Source organism: Metarhizium album, assembly GCF_000804445.1.
Source record: "Metarhizium album ARSEF 1941 chromosome Unknown scaffold_9, whole genome shotgun sequence".
Classification (NCBI taxonomy): Eukaryota; Fungi; Ascomycota; class Sordariomycetes; order Hypocreales; family Clavicipitaceae; genus Metarhizium; species Metarhizium album.
The window spans coordinates 27,224-42,895 of NW_024467583.1; the positions used below are offsets into that span (position 1 = coordinate 27,224).

Sequence of the window (15,672 nt, forward strand, 5' to 3'; positions counted from 1 at the left end):
GGGCGCGGAGCAGAGAGGAGGCAGATGGATATGTTTTTGTTTGGGTGCGAGGCGAGGCGGTGCGGTGCGGTGCGGTGCGGTGCGGCGCGGAGCGAAGCGAGATGGAGGACGACGACGACGACGAGAGGAACTAAAAGAAGAAGAAAAAAGTTGCCCGCAAGAACACAGTCTGACTCGAACAAGAATGTCCAAGCTGGGCAAGTCCAGCAGCGAAATGATGATGGCAGAAAAGACAACGATACAGAAAAAAAAGAAAAAAAAAGTGTTCAGCCTGGAACGGCAACGGCTGATGCATGCGATGCGGGAGAAAATGATGAGGCCAAGACGGCGTGGATTGTTGTGGGAGGGGCGGGAGGGAACCTGCTGTCCGTCTGGTCACCGGCGCCTCGCAACATTCAAAATTCAAAACTCAATGGCTCTGCACGCAGCAGCGCCCAGCCAGTACTCAGTGCCCGGGCCACTCTCAACTCCCTCCCACCCATGACCCATGCAGCATGCAGGCTTGCGGCGTGTCCAGGTGTTTTCCTCCAATCAACAATCGATCGAACGGGCCGTGCAATGTTACCTCGAGAGACTCGGGCGACAGGCTACAGCAAAACGCAAAAAGCTCGCCATGCTCATTCATGCTTGGTGCCGCGAGACGAGTCCGTGACCCCAGAAACAGCAACGGCCGAATGCGGATGCGCCGCGAGAGAGACAGCCAATGCACGCATGCGCCAAGGCGTGGGGACGATTGTGGAATTTACGGGACGCCAGAGGCCCAACAAGGCCAAGGACAAGACGGTTTGGTCGACTTGACGGCCGCTGCGCGTGGTGCGGTAATCATCACGATGATGATGCATTGATTGATTCTCTTCAAGCCGTGGACGAGCAACTGCGAGACCGGATTGGTCCAACGAGATGAGATGCCTTGGTGCCCCGACGAGCAAGATGACAACCACCTTGGAACACAACCACAACCACAGACTGACTGGACTGGTGGCACTCGGCACAAGACAATACACTACGTGTACCCCGTACAAAGGGATTATTGATCCGCGTCCAGGGGCCAACAAGCTGATTCACAAACGGGGCGGGTAATCAGTAGACAATTCAATTCTTTCTTGCAGGTGTCTGGTCCGCATGACGCCAGCAAGCATGGCCGTGTTCTGAATGCGCAGCCAGTCGCATCTGGTTCTTCTTCACACATAGGACGGGCTGTGTGTGGCCGGAGGAACGAGCAGGCAGGCAGGCAGGCAAAGAAAGGCACGCACAACGCCTGATTTTTCTCCAAAAACACCTGCCACTGTGTCCACGCCTGTTTGGGAACGGCCGCGTGGTTCCACCGCCGTGATTGGCACCTCGCATCCATGATCCCAGACAGCGCAGCGCTCGGCAGCAAGGGGAGAAACCGATCGTCGAGACCCGTCGTGGTACATGAGACACAGTTGTTTATTACAGCGCATCCGCAACGCGGCGACGGCTGCCGTGTCCACGCTCACAAGAGGTGACAGCCTTCGGTGGCGGCAGATAAGAAGACGATATCAATGCACGGCTTGCGTGTCCAACCACCCGATCGTCACGTCACGTCACGTCTTCTACGGCGACTGAGGCTTTGCCATGTTTGTTGCTCGTGCGCAAGGCAAGGCGCAATCAATGTTGGGGAGCTCTCGCTCAGTCTTGGCTTGGGACGCAACCGCGAGAGCTATCCATCTTGGTACCGACCGGCGACCGGCGACCGGCTACTCTTTGACTCGTGGATGTGCATACCATCCATTCGACTGTGCGTTGTGGCTATCTAGAATCTACAGACCGCAACGCCAGAAGCAGATATCTAGACGTCCAAGTCGAGCGTCATGCCAACTTGTCGAGTGGTCAGCGCTCCCGCCGGGTGCTCCGACCCCCGGTCCTAGTAACCTGCACTAATAAATAAACTTGACATCCAATATTGATATTTCAAGTCTTAAAACCGTCGAGGTGTTGGATTGAAACCGATGGAGAAAGTCGCCGGCGCCGTCTCACACACCGCCGGCGCCGCCTGCGTCTGCCCTGTCTTGTTTCGGGATGTCGTCCGTCCACGCCTCCCACGTCTTCCTGGCTTGGATCCCACGGCGGATAATTACCTGGACTATGGTACCGTATACGAACTCTGCTCCGTAGCCGACAGGGCTTTGGAAAACCCCATCCAGGACGGTGCCCCCACGCCGAGCACGTAACCCAATGCAGTCTTAATAGGGCCATCATCGCGCTACCAAGTATCCGTCAAAGGAGCAAAGCATCATTCTGTCATTCCGGTTGTTGCCAAAGACCCGGTGGAGATGGCAGACTCCGACGGCAGTTTGCTGAAACAAACATGAAAACAGCATGAAAAAGGGACCGTTGGAATCCCAGGACCAGGAACCCACGAGCATTGTCCCCGGCAAAATCGTGCTGGCCCGCCCGCTCCACGACTCAGGCACTATTATTAACTGCCAACGTAACATGTACATGTCGTGCAGTATCACGATCCCCGGTTGACCGCAAACGTGTCTCGCCGGCGGCGCCTAACCTGCCCAGCGTCGCTGCTGTCTCACGGCAACCCGCGTTTACCTACGCAATACGGAGTAGCCGTCGTGTCATCACATAAACTTACCGTCCACCAGGGGGGCCGCGAGTGGGAAGCGTTTCTCCCCTGCCCACGACCCCAAATAGGCGTCAAATCAAGGCCTTCTCGCCCGTCCGTAATGAACACGAGATGCCCAACCCAATGATGTTTTGCAGTGCTCCGTATATACGTGTTACATGCGAGCGGGCAGCAATTTCCTACGGCCGTCCCCTTATCAAGATCCGTGGCATGTCACAAACATGCAACAGCGCAGTGGCATCTAGTAGTTGTACGGCGACAGTCGTTATACCCGATTGAGCCGCCGGCGTTGCTCGTGGTCACCAACGGGCCGCCAACCGGATGCAGTGCATCGAGATCTTTCCCTTTTCCACGTCCCGTTTGGGGGCTTGTGAGCCCGAACGCTGGCGGCTTGTGCTAGCTGGCCCCCGTTGAGCGCTCGGGATGCGTTGTTTGTCAAACAGAGACGTCTCGCGCGACGGCCGTGGCCCGCGATGGTCAAACCTTTAAATACTTGGTGTTCCGGGAAATGCATCTCGCGGGGCACCAGCTTGCTGCCGTGGTGAGATGGCAATATCATGGCCGTGTCCAGTCGTACACCCGGTTTTTCACGTCATGTTTACGGGGGACAACGGATACCATCAGGCTGTAGCCAAAAGGTATGGCATGCTGAAGTGGCCGTTTGGACAAATGTACCCGTATGTACACCGCCGAAACTATTGTTGATATGCAGAATCTTTACGCACACCCTCCAAGATGTGCCGCCACATTCAAAGGAATACAGGAGCTGAGAGATTGGGGTGGCGAATGCTCTGCCCATTGCCAATTGTGAGGCCATCGTGATATTACGTGGTAAGAGGGCGTTGTTGCATAACACTTGACGCATCATTCGCAGTCTTGCTCGCAGACCTGGATGCGTCACTCTTCTATGACGAGATCATCGTAAGCGGACAGAGATCCGTCGATGAGCACACAAAGTTGCGGTGACTTGACGCCCGAGGTTGGTGTTTCCGTTTGCTGGCGCATGTATTCCCGTCCCGTTGTCTGCAGACCAAGTACAAATTGCACTAGCACACAAATGCGCCATTTACATCATCACACAGGTGTACCTTGAGCTTGGCAATCAACATTGTTCGGATAGCACCTGGCTATCGTCGCATGGACTTTCAACAAATTCCGCCAGTGGTGAGGTTATATGGCGAGCCCCCAAGGATGGTATGCGCCGTGGTGTAGGGTAGTTTGCACCAGCGTGGAAACAAATCCGTAGCCAGCCATCTGCAGGTTTGTGATTGCATCTGCTTCGATTGGGATCACTTTTGATAACGCTGACAGAAGGCTGGCCTTTCGGCAGAGGTAGCCAGTGATGAAGTCAGTACTAGACGCTTCATTTACTAAGAGAAGAAATTTTCACGCCCGACTATTAAATGTTTGCGACGCCATGGCCCACGGTGATTACGCACACGAGCGGTAGCACGCAGACGCTTCCTTGATGGCTCATGTAACTACTGTTGTGAACACGCACGTCTCAAGTCAAGCCAAGAGCAACCGTAGGTATCTGGACATTCTGAAAATGCTGGTTGCAAAGAGCCGCGCCCCCTAGGGTGTCCTGGAAGATTGCACGTCCATCCGCGAACAGGGACGAAGAGAAGCCGGGATAGTGTCGTCTCGGTCGACGTTTGGATCAATGGCACGGTTGGATAAGAGACGTTGGGGCTTGAATCGACGATGCATCCCATCGCAACGATGCTCCTTGTAGTTGTCGTGGCGGATTGTGTCAGCACGACGGCGTGGTTGCATCGTCCACCCCCATTCGACGAGGAATCCTGGGTGCAATCAATTGTCGGTGAAGATGGCCTGCCCCTCCGTATATATCGCTCGGCGATGCGTCGAGGGCTGTGGACGTGGGCTCTTAGCCTCCGCGCGGAAGGTTCCTGGTTCCTACCCGCGTGTTTTGGATGGGGCGTTGGCTTGCACTGGAACGTGGAGAAATTGAGCCGAAGCCGGCGCGGCATGTGAGTACGTGATTCCTATCCCCATCATTTTCCCACGAGAACGGAACAAGGTGGTCTCGCTTGTTGCGGCCGTAGAAAGAGAAAGCTTGGTCGGATACGACGTGCGCAAGACACGACCGCCCCCGGCAGGCAGTGAATCAAAGGGCCGACCGATGAGCGTTGCAGAAATGAAGAAGTGAGTGAGGGTGATAAATTAATAATAGTACGCAGTACTTACTACTCTGTCGTCCCTGACCCTGGACGTTTGGTTTGGTTCGTATTGTCGAGACAAAGAGCGTTCACGCAAAAATCTACCGGGCGAGGCGGAGCGCACACGGCTGGGAATGATGTCAATAACCGTTGCATTCGGGACTTTCAGGGGTCGCCATTGATCTTCAAACGCTTTCCCGATACGAAATTGAGGGTGAATTGATCTCGTTCAAGTGCGCCGCCCGGTCCCGAAGAAGGTTCATGTAGGGGGTTGTCCGAAGCATGGCATAATCTGGAACACATGCAAGCGCTTTTGGGCCTGTGGAATCGGCTGGCAATGCTCCGTACTCGGTACAGAATATTGACTCATCATCCAATACTCAATTTTCCGTGCGCAGGAAGCATGGAGAACTCGCGGCAGGCACGAACAATAAGGCAATGACCCACATGCCCTCCGTGCTGGCAATTGTTACGGAGCAGCCGTACTGTGCGGATTGCACAGGGTGGTGCCTGGGCGTTGCGGTTAAGTGGGCCAGAAATACAGCAAGCCCACAGGAGCGCACGTGCTGGACCCAAGTATCTAGGCCAGGGTTTCAGGGTCTGCACAGTACGAACTTGCAAACATCGTGGGCTTCTTTCAACCTCATTCACTGGCGCCATGGTTCGAGACCCCACCACCAGCAGCCACGACTTCTCTGCCCCACACCAAGGAACAAGTCTGCTTCGTTATCATTATATTGCCATCGTGAAGTGGCCATGTCGCTGATTGCGTTGCGCGTACCGGCCACGGCGACCCCTGACCCCTCATTTACGTTGTTGAATATACATTCTGAGCACGGAACACCCTTTGGCAACGCGTTCCCATCACAGTTCCGATCGGACCTTCTCCTCGCCTCACTTTGCATGCCGCGTCGACGACAAGTCCAGGGTCGCCGACTTGCCGCGCGCAGACGCAGACGACGTGCCTTGAGAGCCGTGACCACGCAGCCTTCTCGCACACAGTCTCCGAATAGTTGCCCGTCATGGCAACCCCGAACCCATCCAAGCGCCGGTTCGTCCCGGTCCCAATAGAGACGACTTTTCAATCGAACCGAAAGAGCACCCAGCCAGGCGCGCGACCGGCGGGCCCGAACCCGGAGTTGACGCCTGAGCCATCTCCTCGATCCGCCTCGCCGCCAATGCCACAACCCCGACAGAGACGTCGATTTAAACCCCAGTTGATTGAGACATCGAGAAGAGCCAGGAGAGCCGGTGACCCGGGCCCGGCTACCAGGCCGGCTGACAAAACCGACATTACCCCGTACACCAACCACATCTATGCGGCAAAGCCAAAGCCCAGGAGGAAGCATGGAGAGGCCCTGGATGATGAGTCGATCCCGTTCATTCCACCGACCAGGAGAGAATCCGAGGAGGAGGGTGTCAAGGAGTACCTTTTAGAAATTGCTGCCAGGGAGGCGGCAAGGCAGATGGAAGAAGCTGCACTTGCGGCGTTCCCCAACAGCAGAGCTCGCGAGGGTGGTGTTGCTCATTTCTACTTTCGTGAGAGTTCGGAGAGCGATGATTCTGCTCAAGTCTCGCCACAAAATAATGACAGCGGCCCTCAACCCAGGGTTCGGAGGAAGTCGTCAAATCTGGGGCTGAACTGGTGGCACAAGCACATGCAAAGCCATGCAGAGCAGTTGGCACACGAGCGGGGTGACGACGAAATGGTGCTTGACGCGGATCGAGATACAATGATGCGGACAGATTCGGATCTGGACAGGATGGATCTGCCTGTGCCTCCCGATCCGTTGTGGACGACGACCAATAGGATCCTGCCCGAGGACAGGAGAGATTCCATGCCCGAACTACAAGACCTCAGGGATTCCTTGACGCCTCTTTCACGGCCTGATGGTGCTTTTGCCGTCGGCACCAGATTCCAACCCGGGGATGTGCCTTACAGCCGGCCGTCCCCAGACCAGCGAGACGGCGGATTCAGCCTGTTTCCTCGCCCGGCAGACTCGGGCCCCGACATTGGATTCGGCCGGCCGTTTGGGGCATTTGGCTCAAAAGCAGAGGATCCCAAGCTGCATCTTATGCGGCAAGCCGCGTCGCCTCCGATGCTTGGCAAGAGCCTGATCTTTCGGCAGTGTCCGTCCCCGAAACAAACCAAGTTGGAGACGGACCACCCGTTCGCAAACCATGACATCAACAAGAAGAAAAATCGAGACGTGACGGGCCAAGGCGGCCTCTGGAGGGGATTCTGTTGCAGGACAGAGTCTAGCACAGAGTATGTTGTCCCGGCTGACTTGCACGGGGCCAACATGCTCGTGACTCCCTACCCACCGGCTAGTCCCCGAGACGGCGGGGGATACGACTCGCGGTCGATGAGTGACGAGCCAGAGTCCATGTTCTCGTCGTCCAATTCTTCCGAGAGCTTAACCAATCTCAGCTCCAACCGTGCAGAGCACCGCCCTCGAACTGGTGAGTCCAAGGGCCTGCATATGCTGCATGGCCTCGACGATCGGCTACGCCGCGAAAAGGCGCAGGTAGAACTGGACGAGAAGATTGCCTCGGAATTCGACGACGAGTTCGTCACCCAAGTGTACAATTACCTGTCCTTGGGCTATCCAGCCACGGCACGCTATTTCGACGGGGAGCTGTCCAAAATCAGTAGAGTCACCGTGGAGGAGCTCTGCAGGGATGATGAGAGGCAAAGGGCCAAGGGTCACATGCTCGAGATGAACCTGCAGGCAACAGCCGAGAATGACCGTTGCCCCAGATGGAAAGCCCTGAGGACGTACATTACGGAATGGGCTCGACAGCACCCGGACCTTGACAATCTCGACCCCCTGGCCTGGGGTGTGCGAGAACGACGCGGCAGCTGGGCCATATGATGAGCAACCAACGCCCTCGGTGGTTTCTCTCACATGACGTGCTCGCTGCCGTTTCTTCCTCTCGAGACACCCATGCGCTTAGCGACGTTGAAAAAAAAAAAGAAAAGAAAGAAGCTGCGAGAACATATCCAGCATATATTCTTGCCGATGCCAATAAGTTTGATCTCTCGTCACCAACTGACATGGATACTGCTTGGATCAACACTTGTTCCCACAAACTTTTATCCGGGCAGCCTCAATATATTTCCTCTGGAGTACTTGATTCGGCGGATGGTCCTGCAAGAGCACCCGCGTTGGATACTTGTCATGTCGGCGCGAAACCGGCTTGAACATAACTGCATCGCATTGCGCGGGCGTCCCGTCAAGGATATCCCGTCGCCTTTCCGGAGAGCAGCCGTGTAGGGCGGCGGCATGGAGGGCAGTCACAATTAGAGTAATTCACTGTACACCGAGTTCCCTAGCGCTAGCAGGAATAGTGCTGGTATTCAGAGCGTTGCAAAGTTCCCAGTGCGAAACAACTGCGCCCCCGTTGGTGCGCGATCACGTCTCAAGGGAAGATGGATGGAACATGAGCACGCGCAAATTATTGTATCCGCTCCGCTGCAACACTGCGCCCACCGCCGCATCTGCAGAGCCAACGCCGTGAATGTACGGCCAGAATAGCTTCGTCTTCCTTCCCCCGTTGTTCCCAGAGGCCACCTTCTCGTGAGACGACATGACGAGCCCAAGAAACTACGTAGCCAGGCTATGATTTGTCATCCCCTCCTGTCGCTGGACACCTTTCCTTTTCCTTTCCCTTTTTCTCTCTTTTTTTTTTTTGCTGCTCACCACTCTCCCTGCCGCCGCCGTCTATATCCTGTCGGGACTATGTTTTATGTTGTCGAGATTTTTGCCGTGATTTTTGTCCATTTTTTTGCTTCTATTTTCTCCTTGGAAATGACTTGGCTACTTTTTGCATTTTCGAGGGAGGCGCGGCTTCGACGTCGCTTTCCTCCTCTTCGGCCGGTGACTCGTCCACGTCTTCGTGGTCGACTTCGTCCTCGTCCAATGACTCCTCGGCGACTTGGCTGTCGTCGTCGTCTGCAACGTCCGAGTCCTCCTCTTCGTCTTCGGAGTCGCCCACTCCGTTGGTCATGGGCAGGTGCTGGCCATCTTGATCATCGTCGTCGTCGTCGTCGTCGTCGTCGTCACCGTCGTCCTCGCGTCTCCTTCTTGACCTGGCGCCGTTGGCGAGGTCTTTCCTGCTGACGGGGTCGACTTCGCCCTCTACCCAGATGACGTCGTCCTCTTCCTCGGAAGCGTCCTCGCCCTGGCGCACCTGGCCTGCGTTCCGCTGCATCTTGCGTCGGAGATCCATTTGCAGGTCGAGCATGTCGAGCTTGCCTTTGAGGGCGAGGAGACTGTTGAGGCCCTTGGCGCGTTCTGCCAACACCTTTTGCAGGCCGTTGAGGCTGTGGACGATCTGGGGCTGCGCCGCGAGCGCGCCGCCGTGCGAGATGAGCGTCCACTGGACCCAGGTCATGAGGTTGCCAGCACGGCCGGGGCGGCGATACAGACGGGCGGCGAGCTTGTTGAGCAGGATGCCGGCCAGGGAGCTGTCTATCCTCTCGATGGTGTTTCGAACCGTGGTGATGTCGGTTGTGTGCAGGCAGGATTCGAGGAGGTCGGTGTCGTCTGTGTGGAGCGCTTGCGTCAAGACCGTCGTGAGCGACTGGTGAGAGGGCGGCGCGGTGGCTGTCCGCGTGGGTTGTGCTGTCACGCCGCCCGACGCGGATTGCTGCGGCGGGGCCGGGACGTCGATGGTGTCGTTGCCTCGTAATAGTTCTCCGAATGACGGCGACGTCTCCTCTCCGTCAGAGCCTTCCGTCTCTGCGTGGTCGTCTGTCTTTGTGTTGGTGCCGTTGGCGTTGGCCGCGGTGGCGGCGGCTGCTTTCGCGGCGGTCTTGTCGCCGTTAGTCTGTTCTTCTTCTGCATTGTCCTCCGAGTCGGAAATTTCCTCGTCGCTGTCGGTATCGGAGGAAATCTCAATGGCCTCCGTCTGCGAGCTTTGCAAGACATCAGCAGCGGCCACGGATGTTCGAGACTCGTCAATGGTGGTCTTTGTGGGCAGCCTTGCGCTTGGCTTGACAACCGGCACGGCCAGCTTGGCCGGCACTTTCCGCTTCATGGATATGGGCATTGAGGAGCGTGAGTGCGGACGATGGGGTTTTGTATTGAGTGCGCGGTGATGGGCGTGTCTCGTGTTTTACATGGACACAGTCGGAAGGGGGCGGAGAAGGAATATATCGAAAGATGAAATGCAGAACCATGCGAATGCACCAGCTCCTAACGGCAGAATCAATGCAGAGAGAAGGAAAAAAAACCAAAGGCTGATGGGCTCCAGAAGTGAGAGGTAATGCAATGATCGTTTTGCTCGTACGGGAGACAGACTGGCGATCAAAAAGTCATCAGCAACAGGAGACAAGCAGACCTGGCTGCAAAATTTCACGGCTGCAACTCCCAAACTCCCAATGCACGACTCATTTTTTTTTTCCTTGCTAGGTTGCAACGCGGTCTAGCGATAAGAGATGACATAATCACATCGATAAGGCAATCGGTCACGTGGTTACTACGCTTTGGACATTTTGGATGACTCATTCCAGTCAGCCTGGCCCCACGTGCCCCCGTTAGCGAAGGACTCCATGATTGGCTAGCCTCTCGCTGAACAACGCGGTGTGTCCAGGTCAAAGTGCTGCTTCGAAGGAAGGGAAGCATGGTGATTGGCGCGGCGTGTATGGCCTTGACCCAGTTTGTCGAAGATGAAGTCATGTGCATGGCACCATCCGGTGCGTGGTGTCATTGGCTGCCACCAGGGCAAGTAGGATCCGGCCACAGGAATTTCGAACAGTCCAACTTGCCACAGGGCTACCCTGCATGCCAATCTCCGTTTTCAGTTTCCAGTGTCCTCTTCACTCTGGCCGTGGCCGTAATGCGCCACAGTTGATTGGATGCCGCCCCGTTTGGGTGATGTTTCTTGCATAGCAATATTCGCCTACTCAATGGCATCCGTGTAAGTGGTCGAGTGGAAACGTAGAATGCGGGACCTGATTTGGTGGGAGCTGGCACTCTGGGTTGCGACCAAGTTCTGCTTGCCATGGGGGTCATTAACGTGTCGACTGGTCGCATCTGTACGTCACTCACTCAAGTTTAAGCTGGGAGTCGGGACAATGGAGAAACGCCAGGCAGCGCAAGGTCCCGTCGTCCCATGATCTATGATGAGGCGCGGCCGCGGCCTTTAGGGGTCTGATGGCGTCACCGACTCGGCCGCGTTGGTTTCGCTCCGACAAGGCACGCAAGCGTGGCCTGAACAAGCATTTAAAGTCCTGCCGCCGTCCGCGGACCAGGCCTTTGGACAGAGACGACTTCGTCTCAGTGCGGCGGACAGCACCTCGGCAAGTTCAGCGGCACTGCGCGGCGACTGTAGATGCTTTCGCCTACTTTAAAGCATGCACTTTGGCTTGCTGATGGCGCGACAGGGTGAGAAGCCAAGCAGGAGGGCAGCGGCATATTTAAAGCATCGTTTGTCCAGAGTCCAGACAGAGTGCGCATGCCCTCTCAGAACCCCACAGTCCCTTTGGTCTCGCAAATACCAGACGGCAACAAGCTAGAACACAGCCTTTCTTTCCATCCCTAGTATTTCTCGACGCAGGCATCCCTCTGGCTTCAATGGCTTGTCCATGTCCTACCCTTGTCTCAAAAAGCATTGTTACGCGCGGAGAAAGGTTCTTGCATGCCCGCCGCCCGGCTGGCAGCCAAGGGAAAAGAAAAGGACTCGTGCGGGCGCCTTTCCCAAACGCGCCCGGCCCTAAACGGCCCACACAGTGGCAGGGCTGTGGCTGGAGTGGCTGGAGAAAACCCCCCCCTTCCTTTCCCGAGAAGGCGAAAATTTCCTCCCCAGCCTTTCCCCGGCGCCCCGATAGTCACATCTCAACGTCGCGGCGCACTTTGCCTTTCTCTCTCATAAATACCTTCGCGCCGCCGACCGGCAAAATTTAACTGACGTGCACGCGCTTTCCCTCGCAGACGCCCCCGTTTCGCCCCTCCGGCCCCCGTGACCCGCTGCACCTGCAAAAGGAACCTCTGAGGTACTTCTCGACCGACCGTTCCTCCGCACGCGCAACCCGCCACCTCGCACACAGCATCCGGTACCCCCTTGGTGCCGCTCTCTGTACATTTGTCCCATTTCCAGCCTCTGCTTCTGGTGTGTAGCAGCTGCACTGCACGCACGCACACAAACTCGAGCAACGCACCGCACCGCATACGGAGGCGCACCTCACGGCTCAGTCGCGACCAACCACCGCCGCCTGCCTCCCATCCGCTTCCTCGTAAAATAGAAATACACTAGGGCCGCTGTCCATTTGCCCTTTTTGATCTGTTTTATTTACCCTTGGCCTTCTCGACAACTCCCGCTTGGCTGTCGCAGCTTTCGCCGCTACTTTCTGGCCGCGCCCGCCGCCTGCGCCGCGCCCACGTCGTCGCGACCCTCACAGCAACCGTTGTTGATTGCGCCGCGCGCCTCGCCAACCGTCCACGGCTGTCAACCGCTGTCAACCGTCGGTGCGCCCTTCTTCGCTGCTTCGCTGCCTTGGTTGCAGCCCTCACCGCTTCGATTTGTTTCGATCAACTTGATTGTTGCTTTGCAACTCGGGTGCCAGCCACAGCAGTTTCTGCCCTCCTCGTCGCCATCGAAGCTCTTCGCCACCTCAAAGCTATCGCCCTGTCCGCCGTCGAGCTTGTCCTGTCGCTTTACGCCTCATTGTCGCGACGATACATTCTGGACGGAGCAGCTATCGTGCCCAGTCACGGCGGAAGACGACCATGGAATCGTCTGTCCCGGACGCGCCTGTGCCAGATCAAAAGTCGCAGGACAACACTCCTGAGAAGCAGAAAAATGAACAAAAGTCGTCGCTGAATGGGTAAGTCACCCCTAGGTCCATCTCGATTCTTGGATTTGTTGCAACCTGCTTGGTCTATCGCTTCGGTGGCTGACGAGTTTCACAATGAAAGCCATGTCGACGACAGTGCGCCGCAATCAGCGTCCTGGTCAGAGTCCAGAGCCGTATCACCACGTCAACAAGCGACCAAGACGGAACAGCAAGCCGACTCAAAGTCTGGATCCACAGGACAGTCCGTCTCGGAACCGCTGCTGAACGGTGATAACCCTGGAACTCAGGATACGGAACCGACCGAACCTGCCACGGCCTTGGAACTCGCAGGTGAAGCTGTTCCAAAAAGCGATTCAGAACCGAAGCGTAGTTCTGAGGCGCCTGCGACATTAGAGAGCCGGAAAAGCCCTGTTACCCCGTCCAAGGAGCCAGAGAAAGCACCACCTGCATCGGACGAAAAGGATCAGAAGTCGGCACAGCAATCCGATATCATAGTGCCCGACCGAAGTACCGTTGCAAGCCGTGCGCCTGCCGGGAATTCTGATGTTGAGCCTGCTGCGGAGGAATCTACCAACAAGATGGAATTAGACGCCGCGCAGGACACAGAGATGACCGACGTACCTACTGAGAAGGCCGAAGAAGCTGTTGGGCCGCCATCGACCTCTGGTGTGGCCACAATCTCTTCTCAAGATGCCACTGCCTTGCTGACATCCGAGGTAGACGTCGGCTCAAATAGCATGTCGCAGCCGGCTATCGATACCACTGAGAAGCCCACTTCGCCTCCTGAACCCACGGGTGACATGCCTATGGTCGATGCCCCCGGTGTCAAGGTTGCCCGTGAGAGGGAGCATGACGCTAGTGAGGAGCCCGCACCCAAGAGAGCCAGAACTGAGCCAGCGGAAGACGAGACAGCTCCCGCGCAACCTACAACTGATGTCTCTCCCGATGCCCAGGCCGAGGTTGTCGTATCTGGTACCGAATCCGCCGGTCTCACCCCGACTGCCCTGGATAAGCTCGCAAATTGGCTGGACGAAGAAACCAACAAGCGAGAAATTTCTCCATTTCAGCGTCGAGAAATGCGAAAGGTTATTGGACGGGTCAAGAAGACCAAGGCTGGTGGTCACTTTCGAGATTCCGTACAGAAACTGTGGCCGGCTCTGTGGGATAGTTACATTGCCAAGGTCGATCGGCCGATGGATCTTGCTGAGCTTGAGAGGGGACTGCGTGATTTGAACGGCCCGTACAATACCTATGGTAAATTTCGATCCGACCTGAGATTGATTTTCGATAACGCACTGCTATTCAATGGTCCGCTTCACGATATCACCGCGTCGGCCGTCACAGCTGTTAGAGCTGTATGGGAAGAGGTGCTGCCCATACCTTCCGAAGAACCAGCAAAGCCAAAATCGGTCCCCAAGGCGAAGCCCATTCGCGAATCACGTGCCGTGGCCAATGCCGACGCAGCTCGCCGACAATCCACAGGACCTACTGCCAGCCCGGTTGCTGAGACGCCTGCCAACAAACCTCCGGCGGTTGCTACACAAGATCAGCCTGCGGATCGTCGCAGTTCAACAGCGACGGAAGGAGATAGGCCAAAGCGGACAGTGCGTGCTCCAAAGCCCAAAGACATCGACTACACAACCAAGCCGTCCCGCAAGAAGCTGAAGCCTGAACTCCAATTTGCTGAAGAGGTCCTTGCTGAGATAATGTCCGCAAAGAACCACCATGTGAATGCCTGGTTTTTGGATCCTGTAGATGCGGAAGGCCTTAACATTCCTGATTATTACTCCGTCATCAAAAAGCCCATGGATCTGAACAAGGCGTCGCGGATGCTCTCTGGGGGTGAAATCTCGAATTTGAAAGACTTTGACAAGACAGTCAGGCTTATTTTCGACAATTGCTACAAATTCAATGGCCCTGTCGAGCAAGGAAACCCGGTGTCTGCTATTGCCAAACAACTGGAAGATCTCTACCTGGCGCAGATGAAGGGCAAGGATGCTTGGCTAGCCAAGTATGCCAAGGCCAATGCCCTTGCCTCTGCTTCTAACGCTAGTGACGATGATAGAGACGAGGAAGAAGAGGATGGCGACGACGCTGCCGATGCTCCTGTTGATACCAAGGCTATCGAAGAACTTCAAGCTAAGCTTGACGAAGAAACGAAGAAGCTCAATAGCATGTTCCTTACGCCAAACGAAAGCATGATTGAGATTCAAAAGAACATTGTCGACATGATCCAGAAGACGTTGATTGAAAAGGCCCGGGAAATCCAGTCGGCGCGTACCAAGGCCAAGACTGAGAAGCCGAAGAAAACTGGCAAGCCAGCCAAGTCGAAGACGGCAGGCCCTGGTGGCAGAAAGTCCACCGGCGGTGTCGCGCAATCCAAGAAGGCCGGAGGTTCGAAAAAGGCGGCCCCAAAGAAGAGTCTGTCTGCGGCGGATAAGGACCAAATCGCAAACGCCATTAATGATTTGGATGGCCCTCACCTTGACCGCGCAATCGACATTATTAAGCGTGATACTGGTCAGAATGTAAGTCGTGGACACGAGTCATGTCTGGGATCAATCAGAAGGTCGACGGGAGTGTGTGAACGTGACTGCTAACGATACCGTTTAGGAGAACAACGACGGTGAGCTTGAGCTTGATATCGATCAATTGAGCGGCGATGCTCTTTTGAAGCTCTGGGAACTTTGCAAGAAAGCACTTCCCAACTTTGCCAAGGACTCGGCGCCTGTCACATCAACAGAAGTCAATCGACCTCCTGCCAAACAGGCCGCCGGCTCCAAAAAAGCCGCAGGAGGAAAATCCAAGAAGAACAAGCCCATGAACGCACAAGAACAAGAGGAACGCATTGCGAAGCTGAAGGAACTCCGCGGGCTGTATAAGGACGGCCAGGAGCCCGGTGAGGAGGCGAGGATGGCGCAAGTGACACCTGGAGCAGAGACCAGCGACGATTCCGACTCGGAGGAAGAGTAGGCTCTCCTATTCGTTGGAGGCTATTGATGATGACTAAATGAGGGTATTGGATGGTGCCGGCGTTCGAACCGATTATCAACTGCACTCTTTGTTTTGCTATCGCGCTAAGCATCGGG

General features: G+C 55.9%; 3 protein-coding genes across 3 annotated transcripts; 2 read left to right on the plus strand and 1 right to left on the minus strand.

The window, feature by feature from the left end:
• Positions 1–5,804: 5,804 nt before the first annotated feature.
• MAM_04114 (uncharacterized protein) lies at positions 5,805–7,658 on the plus strand (the record flags this gene model as incomplete). Its single annotated transcript, XM_040822912.1, has 1 exon — positions 5,805–7,658. The coding sequence occupies one exon, from the start codon at positions 5,805–5,807 to the stop codon at positions 7,656–7,658; it is 1,854 nt and encodes a 617-aa protein (XP_040678791.1).
• A 919-nt stretch (positions 7,659–8,577) lies between these two features.
• On the minus strand, positions 8,578–9,837 carry MAM_04115 (Small-subunit processome, Utp12; the record flags this gene model as incomplete). Its single annotated transcript, XM_040822913.1, has 1 exon — positions 8,578–9,837. One exon carries the CDS (start codon positions 9,835–9,837, stop codon positions 8,578–8,580), a length of 1,260 nt encoding a protein of 419 aa, XP_040678792.1.
• Positions 9,838–12,515: 2,678 nt separating this feature from the next.
• Positions 12,516–15,556, plus strand: MAM_04116 (transcription regulator BDF1; the record flags this gene model as incomplete). Its single annotated transcript, XM_040822914.1, has 3 exons — positions 12,516–12,613; positions 12,705–15,111; positions 15,197–15,556. The coding sequence occupies 3 exons, from the start codon at positions 12,516–12,518 to the stop codon at positions 15,554–15,556; spliced, it is 2,865 nt and encodes a 954-aa protein (XP_040678793.1).
• Positions 15,557–15,672: the final 116 nt, after the last annotated feature.